Raw genomic sequence first — 13,777 nt, 5'->3', positions numbered from 1 at the left:
CCTCAGGCCCCACCCCTTCTCCGCCGAGCCCAGTCTGTTCCCCACCCCGCAGGCCCCGCCTTTCCTCCAGGCCCCGCCCCTCGTGGCCCGGCTCGGTCAGCTCCCCGCCCCGCCGGCCCCGCCTTCCCCCAAGGCCCCGCCCCTCGCGGCCCGGCCCCGCCCCCCCGGCCACGGCCCGACCGCGAAAGCTCCCGCAGGCTGCGTGGGCCGGGGCGCGGCGCGGCCGGGCATGCGCAGAGCGTGCAGGCGCGGTTGCCGTGGCAGCGCCGGCGGGTGGGGAGGGCGCGGCGCGGAGCCGGCGACCGGCGGGCTGAGGCGGCGCGGCCAGCGGGAGTCCGCGGCGGCCGGAGGCGGTGTCGGGCAGGCCCGAGCGGTGGGGCGCGGCGCCCGGGCCCGTGGGGATGCGGGACCGGCTGCCGGACCTGAGGGCGGTGAGCGGCGAGCGGGCGGCGGATAGCGGTTCGGGCCGGGCGGGGCCGGGCGCGGGGGCCTGCGGGGCGGGGCGGGAGCGGCGGGGGCGGGGGGCGCCGGGGAGGGCGGGTCTGGTCGGGAGGGGGGCGGCGGGGGTCGCTGTGTCCGCTGCGTCCTGGACGCGTGCGCCGCTCAGAGGCAGGAGCGCTTATTCCCTCGCTGACAGATGGGGAAACTGAGTCTTCGAGAGCGCAGTTTGCCGGGGGCCTCGAAGCCCCTTTCGGAGCCGCTCGCTGCTGGCCCAGGCTGAAGGCGCTCCACGGCATCGCCCTGTTCGATCCTCCGCGCAGCACTGCGGGCAGCCAGAGCTCACTGAGCGGTGGTCGGCCCCCGGGGGTGTGAACGCCCGAGAGCAGGGGCCCCCGCCCGTGGGAGGAGGAGGGCTCACGAGGCCGCCGGCCTGGGGGCGCCTGGTGGCCCGGGACGCCGGGGCCGAGGGCAGGGCCGGGTGCGGAGCCGTGCGCGCGTTTCCCCGGCGAGAACCAGGACCGCGCGCGTGCCCTTACCTAGCGGCCAGCGCTCCCTGCCCGGGGAGTGTGGAGCCCGCGGCCAGTGACCTCGGCCAGGGACCCTTTACTGAGCGAGAGGGGAGCTCCCTCCGCGACGGGGCGAGCTTTGATGCGCTGCGCGTGTGTTCAGGACGACAGCTCGGGGCTGGGGGTTTATGGAGTGAGGGAGAGTTGAGACAGTTCAGGCCCACAGTTAATCACGACCTTTTTCTTTAAAAAGGCAAGTAATTAATGCTGAGTGCTTATGCCCTGTATCCCACCGCGCCGGGAAAGCCTCCGCCCTGTGCAGCCAGGCCGGCTCAGAGCCGGGCGCTGGGCCCGTTGCCCAAGGCGTCCGTTGCATGTGGTGACTTAACTGCTTCTCTCCTTTGCCTCTGGAGTGCACCTGGTTATAGGCCATTTTTAGGAAAGTAGAGGGAATAGTCCCTTTAATCATTACTGATGTTCTGTGCATCTGATGAGGCAGCCTGCTTCAGAAAGGCAAAGGATGACTCTCCCTTGGGATCATAGAAATTAGGCTTTACACTCATTCCAAGAGCCTTTCTCCATAGCGATGTTTTCCTTCCCTTTTCGTTAATGGCCAATATTCTGATCTCTGCAGTTGAACATCATGTTCAGCGTAGCAAATCTCACCCCATAGAATGTCTTTCTGTGCCACGAGGAGCTCAAATATTTGTTGAGGGAAGAAATGCTGAATGCATCTGAACAGGAGAACTGTAACTTAGCAAACAAAAGACCTCCGAATAGATGTAATATTGGGGGATAGTAAGAAAGATCTGTCAGTGGACTATATAAACAGCTTTTCTTGGCTTGATTAGCAAAAAATAAATCGGGTAGTTATTTACTACTGTTGAAGCTTATGTATACTCCAGCTGTCTCTGCTGCAGCGTGAAGGACATGTGACCTGTCTTGATCTAGAATTTCAGAGCTAGAAGTGGCCTTCTCTAGTCCAGTACCATCCTGCTCTAGACAAAGACACTGAGCAATTGTGGAGCAGACTGCTGAAAGTTTCTCCTGGTGGAGCTGTCTAATCTTGGGCAAATTATTTTTAAAACTCTCAAAACCTTAATTTTCCTGTACATAAATTGGGGATAATAATATCTCTCTTGCTTACTCATAGAAGAAATTGTGAAACATGAAATTATCCCCTGTGTGTGACACTCTGGGAGGAGGTGGGAGGAAATGCCATGTAATTATAAGTGCTATTAATATTTATTAGCTTTTTAATGCTTGCGGGAAGTCATAGAAAGCAATCTTCTATCTAGTGTAAAATATTAATTTAAAATTGAATTTGACATATTTAAAGCTTAATAACTTTTAATATTTAAAAGCTCATCTGAAAATTATCCAATATAAAAGTCAAACTTTTATTTTTCCTTAAGGAAATGTATCCTTTCCGGATAGTTCTTGGAGTAGTTGAATATCTATTCATGACCTTGTTTCTAAGCTGGTGTTTTTTTTTTCCTAGGTGAATTCTAATTTGGTAGTTAACATGCCTCATCAACAACGTCCAGCCTGGCAAAACAGTTGTTTTTGGAAACCTCCAAAAGGTTTCCTTTATTAGCTGTTAGTGCTTTCTCCTGAGAAGAAGATTATCACTGATAGGGTTCCCCTTGGAAAAGACCTAAATATTAGTGTGTACAATTTGTCAAATTCAGATTTAGCTGCTTATAACCAATGATTCTCTCTCTTTTTTAAAAAAATTTTGTTTATTTATTTGACACAGAGAGAGAGACAGCAAGAGAGGGAACACAAGCAGGGGGAGCGGGAGAAGGAGAAGCAGGCTTCCCGCGGAGCAAGGAGCCCGATGTGGGACTCGATCCTAGGACTCTGGGACCATGACCTGATCTGAAGGCAGACGCTTAACGACTGAGCCACCCAGGAGCCCCACCAATGATTCTCTTTTTGAGCAGCCAGTTTATTTGGGTGCAGAAAGTTTAAGTGACTTGTTCAAGATCTCCTAGACTCTGAACCCAGAAAGATGTTGTTTCTGATTTATAGGAAGTAGAAGAACCACCTGTCCAACAGACACATGAGTGCCTGGTCTCTAGGAGGTGGTGTGCAGGATGCAGAGAAACACAGATCTGACGTGGGTGCACGTGTGGAGGCAAATGGCCAGGGTGGGAAGGAGGGAGGGAAGGTGGAGAACATCTTAGGATGAATAAGTAAATACAAGATGAATACCTGTTCTATGAGAGACAGGGACTCCAGGTGTGTTATGATTGCCTTTTTAAAAAAAGTTTGTGTATGTAAATGGATGTAATTATTATAGTTAAGAATAGAGAAACTACAATTTCAACTGTGGGTATTGTTTACAGGATAATAAACAAATACACGGTCCTTCCGTGTCTTCATTAGTAGACCTAAGGGAAATGAGAAAATTAGTAGTTTTAATCCCTGGATTCAAGGTGATGAATTGCAAATGCAGTTTTTTAAAGGGTAGAAAAATTGCCCAGATATTTTAAAAGTTATTTTTTTGACAGCTCAGCCTGCGCATGTTAGTGTAAAGATTCAGATTCCCATTTATAAAATAAAACATTTTTTTCCTAAATACTTCGCTGAAACTTAAAATGTAAGAATTTTGTAGTATATTTATGACTTCCTAAATGCGTATGTTTATAACTGAAAACTTTATGGTTTATTTAGTCCCACCAACTTTTTATATTTCGTTTGTCATCATAGACACAGTTGCCCCAGTTGGAATCTCTGGGTTCTCTATTCTTAACTGTCACAAGTATGTTCATATGTATCCATGGTGTGTCTCTTTTTAAGACAACAAAACTTTGACATTTCCACAGATTAACTCTTCTTGTTTTTAACCTCAAGGCTGTTGTGAATTTAAGGAATAGAGAACCTGTGAGAACCAGTTCACGAAGAGCCAGTTCATAAAAGGGTCTCCTCTTTGGTGCGCGCTTCCCGGGCCGTCTCGGCTGTATCATCGGGTGCTGCCTGCTGTTTCTGAGGCGGCGTCCCTCCTCCGTGCCTTGTGGTCTCAGCGCGTGCAGGCGTCGCCCCTGGGAGATCTTCCTGCCCTGCTTTCCTCTCAGGTCCCCAGAGATGGCCGTCTTCCTGTGTCTGAGCACCGACGCCACCCTGTTTTCTTCCAGACTCTTCACCCTTTCCAGGGCCGACTTGTGCGGCCAGTTGTGCTCAGAACGTGCCAGGTGTTGATTGAATTTGTGTGTTTCTGTTTCAAGATCCCATGGTGAGGAAGATGGAGATGACAGTGGAATGTGTTGTCCTCGAGGTCCTTTGGGTCACGAGGGACAGAAACCCCTTAGCTGCACCAGAGAAGGGAGGAGATTTACCCAAAGTTAGACCGCTGCCTCAGTTGGTGGGCAGAAACGTGCCGCCCGGTCTCCTGCTGCGGAGTGGAGCCAGGGACCAGCAAGTGATGGCTCCGCGCAGCTCACACCGGCTTTGTCTCAGCCGCGTGTGCATCTCTGCTTCTGGTCCTCTGCCCTCCCCACCCTCACCTCGGTCTCCTCCCCCTTCTCTTCGTTTGCTCCCCTCAGCCCTCTGAGTGGGGCCCGGCTCCGTCACAGCCCCGATGCACGAGCTGTGGGAAGGCAGGTGGTGTGCTTGCTGCCGGGACACTTGGGGGGGGGGCAGGAACGAGCCAAGTGCATTCTTGCTCTGAGGGAAATAGAGCAGGGTGCGTGGCTGTGGGTGGGCTGCTTGCGGCCTGAAGGAGGCGGAGAAGCCCGCTGCGGGCAGGTCGGGGCAGCTGTGCCCCGGCGGAAGCCCCAAGGCTCCGAGGTGGGGACGAGCTGTGTGAAGGACTGAGGGAGGACTAGTGTGTCAGTGAGCGAAAGGGAGAGGTAAGGAGAAACCTTTAAACACGTCACGGGGAGAAAGTCGAATGGCAGAAGCATCTGTGCAGGGCGATTCGGTTGATGTCAAGTCTAAGTACCTGTAAGAGGTATTTGTGTGATATTAACAGTGGAGACAAGCGTTCAGTGAAAGTACGAAAATGTGAAACAGCATTGGGGCGTAAAGCGTAATAATATAAAAATATGAAGAAGGCATGTTACATATAAATGCCAGGAGACAGCTGTATATAGGAGACAACCTATATTCAGTTACAGGCACTCTTTTCTTTTACTTAAGTGATTTAAGTTAATGTTTTCTAGCAGCAAAGATACAACAGCTGTATATATTTCAAAAAAACGTAATTTATGTGCCCACAGTTACTATCTGTGCAAGGCCCTCGTGTCTCTGCATGTGGAGAAAGAAGCCAGCGTCTTATCCAGGTTTGGATTCTACTAACTTGTGATAGTTCAGCTTCTATTGAAATCTAAACAGTGAGCATTCCAGGGACAGATTTTTCGCGTCTGTGAAACAGTCCCCAAGCATGGACGCTGCTCAGTGTGTGCCCCTGACAATAGTGGTCACACACGGAGGATTTCATTTTTTATACGCTACTTTGAAGGGGGCCTCTTTTAAAATTTAACAGAAACGGAATGTTGATGTTCTAATGTTTATCTTGCACTTTGACACTTTGGAAATCAAACACGTCACATTGGAGAGTGTTCCCACTGCTTTTAGAAACTGCTTTGCCAAGAGTCGTTTTGTTATTCACAGTAAAGCCACGGTCGGGCCTCGATCAGGGCTCGGACTCCACTGTCCCAGCGGGAGGGACTGAAGGAGGTGCTCCTGTGAGTAGCAGTGTTCTGTCTGCCATCTCTCGGTTTCCCTTTCTGAGGAATGGCAAACCTAAGACAGTGATGGAACCTATCTCCAGTTACCTGATAGTTTTGAGAATTCCTGTTAGAAATAAGAAGTAGAGGTAGAGGTTGTAAAATAAGGATGAAGACAGGAGACAGAAGAGAAAATGCATTCCAAGTCCTCTGGCTCTTTGCTGGCTGCAGGCAGACGGCACTCCCTTGCCTGCAGGGCTGGCTGGAGATCAGGGGTGCCGCGCGGGTCAGAGGGCGGAGGCCGCATTGGGCTTCCTTGGTCTGGTTTGCTGGTGGCCACCGCATGTGGGGTATGGTCAGTGAAAGTGTGGCAGTGACATGACGTGCCCCCCTGGGGGCGTGAGGTCGGGGACCGTCGCCCTGAGAACCGCGGTGGGCCGTGTGGTCTCTCCTGCAGTGGCAGCTGGAGTTGTCTGCTGTGTGGGGCCTCGAGCGGGCATCTCCTGTGTGGGATTTGCCTGGGGTGACCTAGTGCAGTGGGGGTGGGGGGCACAGGTGAAGCTGCGGGGAGATGGCGGTTGAACCATGTGATGGACGCATCCGAGGCTCACCGTAGTATTCCTTCTCCTTGTGTGGCTTTGCAGTGTTCCACAGAAAGCAAACCAAAACTGCCATGTGTGAGCCTACAGTTACTTTCAGAACAGTGTGACGTGAGCAGCCCTGTGAGAGTCCAGTGGGGCAGGTGCCTTTCTCATCTCTCGGTGCTCCGGGCCACAGGGAGAACCGCTGCACTAACTCCTAAATCAAGTTCACGTCAGTTCACGGGAAGCCATTACTTAGGTGATGCTCCTTCATTCTGTTGTTCTGATTCGAGCTGGACATGACATAACCGTTTCCTCCTGAGACCCCACGGCGGAGAAGGGAAGACGAATACCCACCGGGAAGTAGAGTGATACAGGGCCCAGTTAGGATGAGTGGGGTAAGGTGTACGCTCTCTGGAAGGCGAAGGGTGAGGCTGCCGCCGGGAGTCGGGACGAGGGCCTGGGAGCTGGGCTCTGTCTGCAGTGGAGGACCTGTGGGGAAGCTCTTCCTCTGAGGCGTGGATGGTGAATATTTAAGAGCAAGGGCGTTTGGAGTCAAATTGACAAGGGCAGCCCCTCTGTCCTTGGTGCCTCGGCCTCTTCCTGGCAACATGGGGATAGTTAATGGGACCATTGGCTGAGTGTTGGGGCTGGAGGTGAAGGGCAGCTCTTTGTGGTCAGAGTCATCGTGGGGGAGTTGTTGATGGTGAGCTTTGGAAAGTCCAACAGACCTGGATTCACATCCTGGCCCGGCACTGCTTTGCCCTGAGCACTTGAGCACGTCCCTTCACCGTGTGGTTTGTGTTCCAGTGCGTGACGTGGCCACGCGGACACGGGCCGTGGGTGGTGGTTGGCAAGGGTGCTTCCTGCAGTCCTGGCTCTCCGTAGCCGTCAGCAGCACTCTGTTTCCTCGAGTATTGCTCACCTTGATGTCTGTTTCTGCAGCTTGCTTGCCGATGGCCAGTTTAAGTGCGGCTTTGCTCCCAACTGAGACTAGGATGATTTGATGAAAGCCTTTGTCAGTTGACACAGCCCTGTGACAGAGAGACCCCTTCGGTCACACAGGTAGATGGAAGTGCTTACAGCCCGTCTCTGAAGGAGGTGGGGCCAAGGGAGCCCATGTTTCACAGACCCGGAGACAGAAACTTGGAGGTTCAGGCGCTGCCGGGAAGGAGACTGGAACCCACATCTGGACGACACTGTTTTCCTGCTGACAGTAATGGGAAAACCGTCTTCATCAGTGAGGGAGGCCAGTGCATGGAAGGCAGCCCTGACGGGCTGGGTCAGTGTCCTTGGGCTGTCAGAACAAAGTACCACAGACCGGGGGCTGATACACGGCAGGAGGGGTTCTCCCAGCTCTGGAGGCCAGAGGTCTCAGAGGGAGGCATGGCAGGCCCATGCTCCCTCGGCACCGGTGGGGGGCTCCTTCCTTGCCCTTGCAGCTTCCAGTGGGGCTGGCCGTCCTTGGGGGCATCCTGGTGGCCCTCTTCCCCTGGGTGGCTGTCTTCTCTTACGAGGACAGGGGTCATGTTGGGTGAAGGACCCACCCTGCTCCAGGATGACCTCATCGTCACCCACACAAACCCTTGTTCCCACCGTGGTTCACATGCTGAGGCCTGGGATTAGGCCTTTCACGTCTGCTTTTCTAGGGACACAGTTCAACTCATAATACCTGTCCTGTTAACACAGACAAACCAAGCATTGTCAGTAGCACGCATTCCAGGCGCCTTTCTCAACAACTGGTGTCATGTGAGAGCAAGGTGGTGGCTCAGTGTAACTCAGGACATTACCGGGAAGCCCCCACCCTGGGGAGTCAGGGCAAAGGGAATAATAAATAGGGTTAACGGAGTGTGTGGCCACGCCTGAGGGGAGCCAGGGGGTCCCTCCCCAGCCCAGCGAGCGTGCACGCCAGCAAGAGGGACAGTGCAGGCTCATGCCGTGGGGTGCTCCTGCCTCCCCTTTGTGGACTGTGCTGCTGGTCTGCCCCGCTCGTCTCGTCTGCACGGCATGCACCGTGTCACCCTGCGACCCTGCGATTAGGGCTTCCTCATACCCTCCTACAAGCCACTCCTCTGAGTGAGCTCTTCCTGTCCATCTCAGAGAAACCTCTCTTTTCCCTTTGCCCCCGCTAACTGACGTGGCTTTTCTTGGCCCAGAAGAGGCCCCAGGCTGAGAGAGGTGACATCTAGAGATCTCCTCAGGGTGGTGAGAGATTGTTGTTGACTCTTAGGCCGAATCTTGCTTTCATGAGGGCCCTGGATGGTGCAGAGGGAAGCCTTCCTATGCTTTCCTAAACATTTACTAACTGCACATTTTTCTTAGCTAAATTTTAGTAGAATTTTGTTTCCAAGTTTTTTGTAGGCTGTAGATCAGTAAAGCTACAGTCCAGACTTGGAATGGGTAAAGACTTCCATTTTGCTAAGGTTCTGAGAATTCTTGAAACCCACGGCCACCTGAGCTTCCACAGGGTTGGCAGTGAGTGGGCTTGGCAGTGAGCGGGCTCATCCAGTGTGTCCTCACGGAGATGGTTCAAAAGCCGTTCCCTCCGCGTCTTTCTGGCAGGTTTTCTTTCCTTGTGTCTTAGTCCCGCTCTCCCCAGTAGGGGATGCTGTATACACGCCTTTGATGCCCACGGTGAGCTCAGGGAGGAGACCCCTGGGCTGGGCGGTCGGTGCTCTGTGCTGAACACAGCCGGTGCTGTCTTCCCAGGGCTGGCTTCCACCGGCACAGAGTTTGCCTCCCTGGAATGTGGTTCTTTACGCAGGGTCCAGGGACCAGCAGCCGCACTAGACTGTGTTAGAATGTTCTAGAGTGTTCAGAATGCCCCACCCTGACCTGCTGAGTCAGAGACCCAGCCTTCCCATGATTCTCATGCAACTCAAGTTTGAGAACTGCCCTAGAATATTCTTTGATGGGATTTAAATGTACAGAGCCTGACTGCCGGTGTAGCATCACTGTGGCTCTTTCCAGTGGTCGGGCCAGTCGCTTTCCTTCTTCCTACTGACTGTTTCCTTATTAAAGTGCTTATTGATTATTTGTGGGTGCCCCTGGGAGTTACTCACTTAGGGAAAAATGAGGAACACCAGCTACTACATGTGCAAGTTCCTTGAAAATTGTGTGCTTTAGCAAAGTTAGCCAGTGGTGTGTTTTTTAATCTTTATAGAAAATATGCAGTACGAGGGGTTCAGTTCTTGAGGATAAAACTTGCTGTGTCATGTTGACCTTGGTGGTCACTAAGTTCTTGGAAGTGCCTCCATTGTTTCCAGGAAGCAGCCGTGCTGCCGGCAGGGCTGTCTGCTGTCCCCGTCCTGCCCCAGCTGCGCGCGGGGTCCTCCGTGGGCCGGCCCCACAGACAGCGCTGGCTTGTCCCAGCCCCGCACTCTAGCCACTCGCCTTTCTCTCCCAGCGTTTGTACCTGTGGGGACATTTCTAAAATCCGAATTTTCCTTTTTATATTTTCCATTTTAGTGTAGAAAAAATGACGATGGGGACACAAGTGTTGTTGTTGAGAAGGACCATTTCATGGATGATTTCTTCCATCAGGTAAGAGCCGTTCGATGAAGCCCAGTGGACTTCTTCTTTAAACACGGTGTAACTGTGTGTGTGTTATATTTGGAAAATACCAAAAGTAATATTTTAAAAAGTTGTTTTTGATGACGTAAGTTCTCTAGAATTTCCCGTGCTCTGAACATATCTGGTAGTATTGAGCCATTCTTCCTGGTGATAGGCTTGGGGAGGGGTTGGTGGGGGTGGTGGCTTAGAGCCCCGAGCCCCTGACCTCCCCAGGGAGGAGCCTTCCGCTCCCGGCGTAACGGGGAGCTGGGGCTGGACGCTAGCTCCGAGGAGGAGGAGGAGGGCTGCCTCCAGGAGCCCGGCCACGCCCTAGGGTAGGTCTGTGTCTCACAGGCCCTCGCCCCAGGACTGGTGGTGGTCTCCAGACTGAGGGCCGCCTGGTCCTTTAGAGAGTGGCACAGATCTGGTTCTTGGTTTCTGGGAGCCATGAGCCGACCCACGTTGGCTGTGGTGCCATGGAGGCACGAGAATGGTGCCCGTGCTTGGAGGGGGGGTGCTCGGGAGCAGCAGAGTCCAACTGAAGTTCAGGTTTTCACTCGTTAAATAGTTGTTTCATTTTACAGTTAAGCTTTGTGGAATGACTTCTTAGACAAATAGACAACGATGTTAATACAAACTTGTTTTTAGAGTATGGCATTCAGATCTTAAATATCACTTAGAACATTGTAAAAGACAGGATTTTGCACCTGGCCGGTGCCCTACCGGGTGGCCAGGAAATGTCCCCTTTGTGAAGATGATTTGTAAGGGACAGAAAGAGATCCTGTGCCGTGTCCCTCCTAGCCGTCGGGGGGGGGGGTGGGCACCACGCTGATCGCGGGCTGCCCCCTGGCACCGTGCTGGGAGCGCGACAGCCCCCTTTCCTTTCTGGGCCACTGGGGCTGCTGCCAGAGAGACTGCAGAACTCTGCGGGGGGCCAAATGGTGTCTTTTCTACTTGCCGACCGTTGTGTACCACGGAGTTTACTGCAGAAACGGCACTTTCCGGACGGCTGGTGGAGCTGCCGGCCTGTGCACAGAACCCAGAGTATCCCGCGTGTGTTTACGCCTTCATCATGAACTAGCAAACGTTTAAAAGAGTCAGCTTTTATTTTATGCATTGTTTCTACATGAATTAGTAATAATATTACAAGTGTGTAAAGTTTATAAAGTCCTACAGAAATTGCGTGTGGATGGAAATCGCCTCCAGGCCTAGCAACACGGCCGTTCGCCCTTCTAGGAAGCCAGAATTCTGTGTTACACTCTCCTCTAAACACTTGGTTTTTCCAAATGTGCTTTGGAGCTGGGACTGGGGCCTCTGGGCGGCCAAGACCCCTTCAAGGAGTCCATGTGGTCAGGACCATTTTCATAGTGATACGAAGTTGTCTTTTCCCCCGTCTCTCATGAATAAGTGTGTGGACTTAGTCTCTCCTCGCTGCTGTCACAAAGAAGCACGACCCGAGTGGCTTCCCCCGACAGGCATTCACCATCGTGCAGTTCCAGCCAGACCTGAAATGGGCCTGCTGGCGGGGCTGGCTCCTTTTGGAGGCTCCAGGGAAGAAGACTCCAGAGTGTTAGCTCTGAAAGTGCATCACTCCAGCCTCTGCCGATGTTACCACACCCCCTTCTTCTAGATTTAATCCTCTCGGCTCCTTTTTGTAAGGACTCTTGTGGTTGCTTTGGGGCAACTCAGACAATCCAGGATAATTTCCCATCTTAAGACTCTTAGCCCCATCTGCAAGGTCCCTTTCGCCCTATAAGGGAACACTTGCAGGTTTCGGATGTGGACTTCTACCACAACGTGGAATGATCTTATAATTACTATTTTAAAATGAATCAGTAAACATTTAAACTATTTTTCCAGTGTGGTAATTATGGATACGTGGATCCATTTGGATAAATCACGCTGGTGAGTACCTTACATTTTGAAACAGGTGTTGAATAATTTAGATCACGAGAGGTAAAAACCATGACTCTGGAGGCTTGGCCCCATCGGCTGCAGACGCCTCCCCACGTGGAGTGTTCCTGCCAGGGTAGCCTAGTCTACCTCGACCGCATGGAGCACTGGGTGCGTGGCCGTGTGCTTCCAGTGAATGTCATCTGTGCTAACACTTGGGTCTTGATTGTAAAGGTTTTTTTCTTTTTTTTTTTTTTAAAGATTTTATTTATTTATTTGACAGAGAGAGACAGCGAGAGAGGGAACACAAGCAGGGGGAGTGGGAGAGGGAGAAGCAGGCTTCCCGCTGAGCAGGGAGCCCGATGCGGGGCTTGATCCCAGGACCCCGGGATCATGACCTGAGCCGAAGGCAGACGCCCAACGACTGAGCCACCCAGGCGCCCCTAAAGATTTTATTTATTTATTTGACACAGAGAGGGGGTGGGGGAGAGAGCAAGCACAAGCAGGGGGAGCGGGAGAGGGAGAAGCAGGCTTCCCGCGGAGCAGGGAGCCCGATGCGGGGCTCGATCCCAGGACCCTGAGATCATGACCTGAGCCGAAGGCAGACGCTTAACGACTGAGCCACCCAGGCGCCCCACTTGTAAAGGTTTTTACAACCTGATAGGTTTTGCTGGTGAATGTCAGTTGATACCACCTTAGTCATGGAGGTATGGATCTTAACACGGTACATTTTTTTATCTTTCAATTAAATAATTATCAGTGTGAGAATGGAAAAAGGCTGTTCTTTCTTCATGTGGTAATTGTTCATTTATCCTTCCCTTTTTAGGTAATGGAAAGTGGTAGCAGATTTGAATTTGCCACAACAGTGATGGCTGTTTGTGTCTGCCCTAGGTTGAGGAGATCAGAAGCAGCACAGTTAAAACAGCTCAGTATGTTGAAGAAGTAAAGAAAAACCACAGCATCATTCTTTCTGCACCAAACCCAGAGGGAAGTAAGTCACTGGCTTTAAAAATCGTGCGGGGAGCTTATCTGAACCCCGGAGGCAGGCAGGCCGCCCCTCTGTTCGGACGCACTTTCTCTCCCTATGCCCCTCTCCCTGCTCACGCTCTCCCTCTCCAAAATAGAGTAAATCTTTAAACAAAATAAATGAAAGTTAATAAGAGACTGAGTTGGAAAACAGCGTTTTTAGGCAGGTAAGATGAATCTGGATAAACCAGAGATTGTGAATTGGAATCCATACGTCATTTTTGGGAAGAATTGGTGTCTTTAAAATATTGCATCTTTTAATCCATGGAAAGGGTCTGTCCCTCTACAATTTTCATTTTCTTTAATCTCTCTCAGTCATGCTCCGCAGGGTTTGCTGTAGGGACCTCACACATCCTGCACTGTGTTTCTTAAATGGTGGAGGATTGATATTAATATAAATAGTATCTGCTATAAGCTTTATTTTCTGTTTGTTTCTATATCTAGAAGTACAGTGGGTTTTTACACGTTGACCTTGTATCCCTGTTATCTTGCCTAATTACTTTATTAATGCTGTTAATTTCTGTGTAGATTCTGTTGGATTGTCTCTGCACCCAGGAATGTCATCTGTGATTAATGACACTTTTCCCTTTGCTCCGTGCTTTCTATTTTTAGTGGACTTATTTCAGTGACCTCTGATATGGGGTTAAGTGGAAGTGGTGATGGGGACACTTATTCTCAACTTTGGAGGAAAGTTGAGAGCAACTTTTTTTTTTCCATCTTTTTTATTGTTATGTTAATCACCATACATTACATCATTAGTTTTTGATGTAGTGTTCCATGATTCACTGTTTGTGCATAACACCCAGTGCTCCATGCAGAACGTGCCCTCCTCAATACCCATCACCAGGCTAACCCATCCCCCCACCCCCCTCCCCTCTAGAACCCTCAGTTTGTTTTTCAGAGTCCATCATCTCTCATGGTTCCTCTCTCCCTCCGACTTACTCCCCTTCATTCTTCCTCTCCTGCTATCTTCTTCTTCTTTTTTTCTTAAAATATGTTGCATTATTTGTTTCAGAAGTACAGATCTGTGATTCAACAGTCTTGCACAATTCACAGCGCTCACCATAGCACATACCCTCCCCAATGTCTATCACCCAGCCACCCC

At 51.5% G+C, this 13,777-nt stretch overlaps 1 protein-coding gene across 6 annotated transcripts in view; it reads left to right on the top strand.

Moving 5' to 3' along the window:
* Positions 1-249: 249 nt before the first annotated feature.
* The window catches only part of STX2 (syntaxin 2), a 204,110-nt gene continuing 190,582 nt past the window's right edge, over positions 250-13,777 (top strand). For 3 of the 6 annotated variants that reach the window (XR_012376982.1, XR_012376981.1, XM_025858616.2), the window contains exons 1-3: positions 257-431; positions 9,670-9,744; positions 12,538-12,637. Coding sequence is in view for 2 of the 6 variants with exons in the window: in XM_025858616.2 (XP_025714401.1) it covers positions 402-431; positions 9,670-9,744; positions 12,538-12,637 (205 nt within the window). In the remaining 4 variants the exon portion in view is untranslated. Of the gene's footprint in view, positions 432-9,669; positions 9,745-12,537; positions 12,638-13,777 lie in introns of all 6 variants that reach the window. The other 3 variants (XR_012376980.1, XM_025858617.2, XR_012376979.1) reach the window with 2 other exon arrangements.

Source organism: Callorhinus ursinus, unplaced genomic scaffold, assembly GCF_003265705.2.
Source record: "Callorhinus ursinus isolate GAN/ISIS: 27379988/994484 unplaced genomic scaffold, GSC_fseal_2.0 scaffold97, whole genome shotgun sequence".
NCBI classification, from domain to species: domain Eukaryota; kingdom Metazoa; phylum Chordata; class Mammalia; order Carnivora; family Otariidae; genus Callorhinus; species Callorhinus ursinus.
Note: the sequence above shows the minus strand (reverse complement) of the source record. Positions and strands in the feature narration are given on the sequence as shown.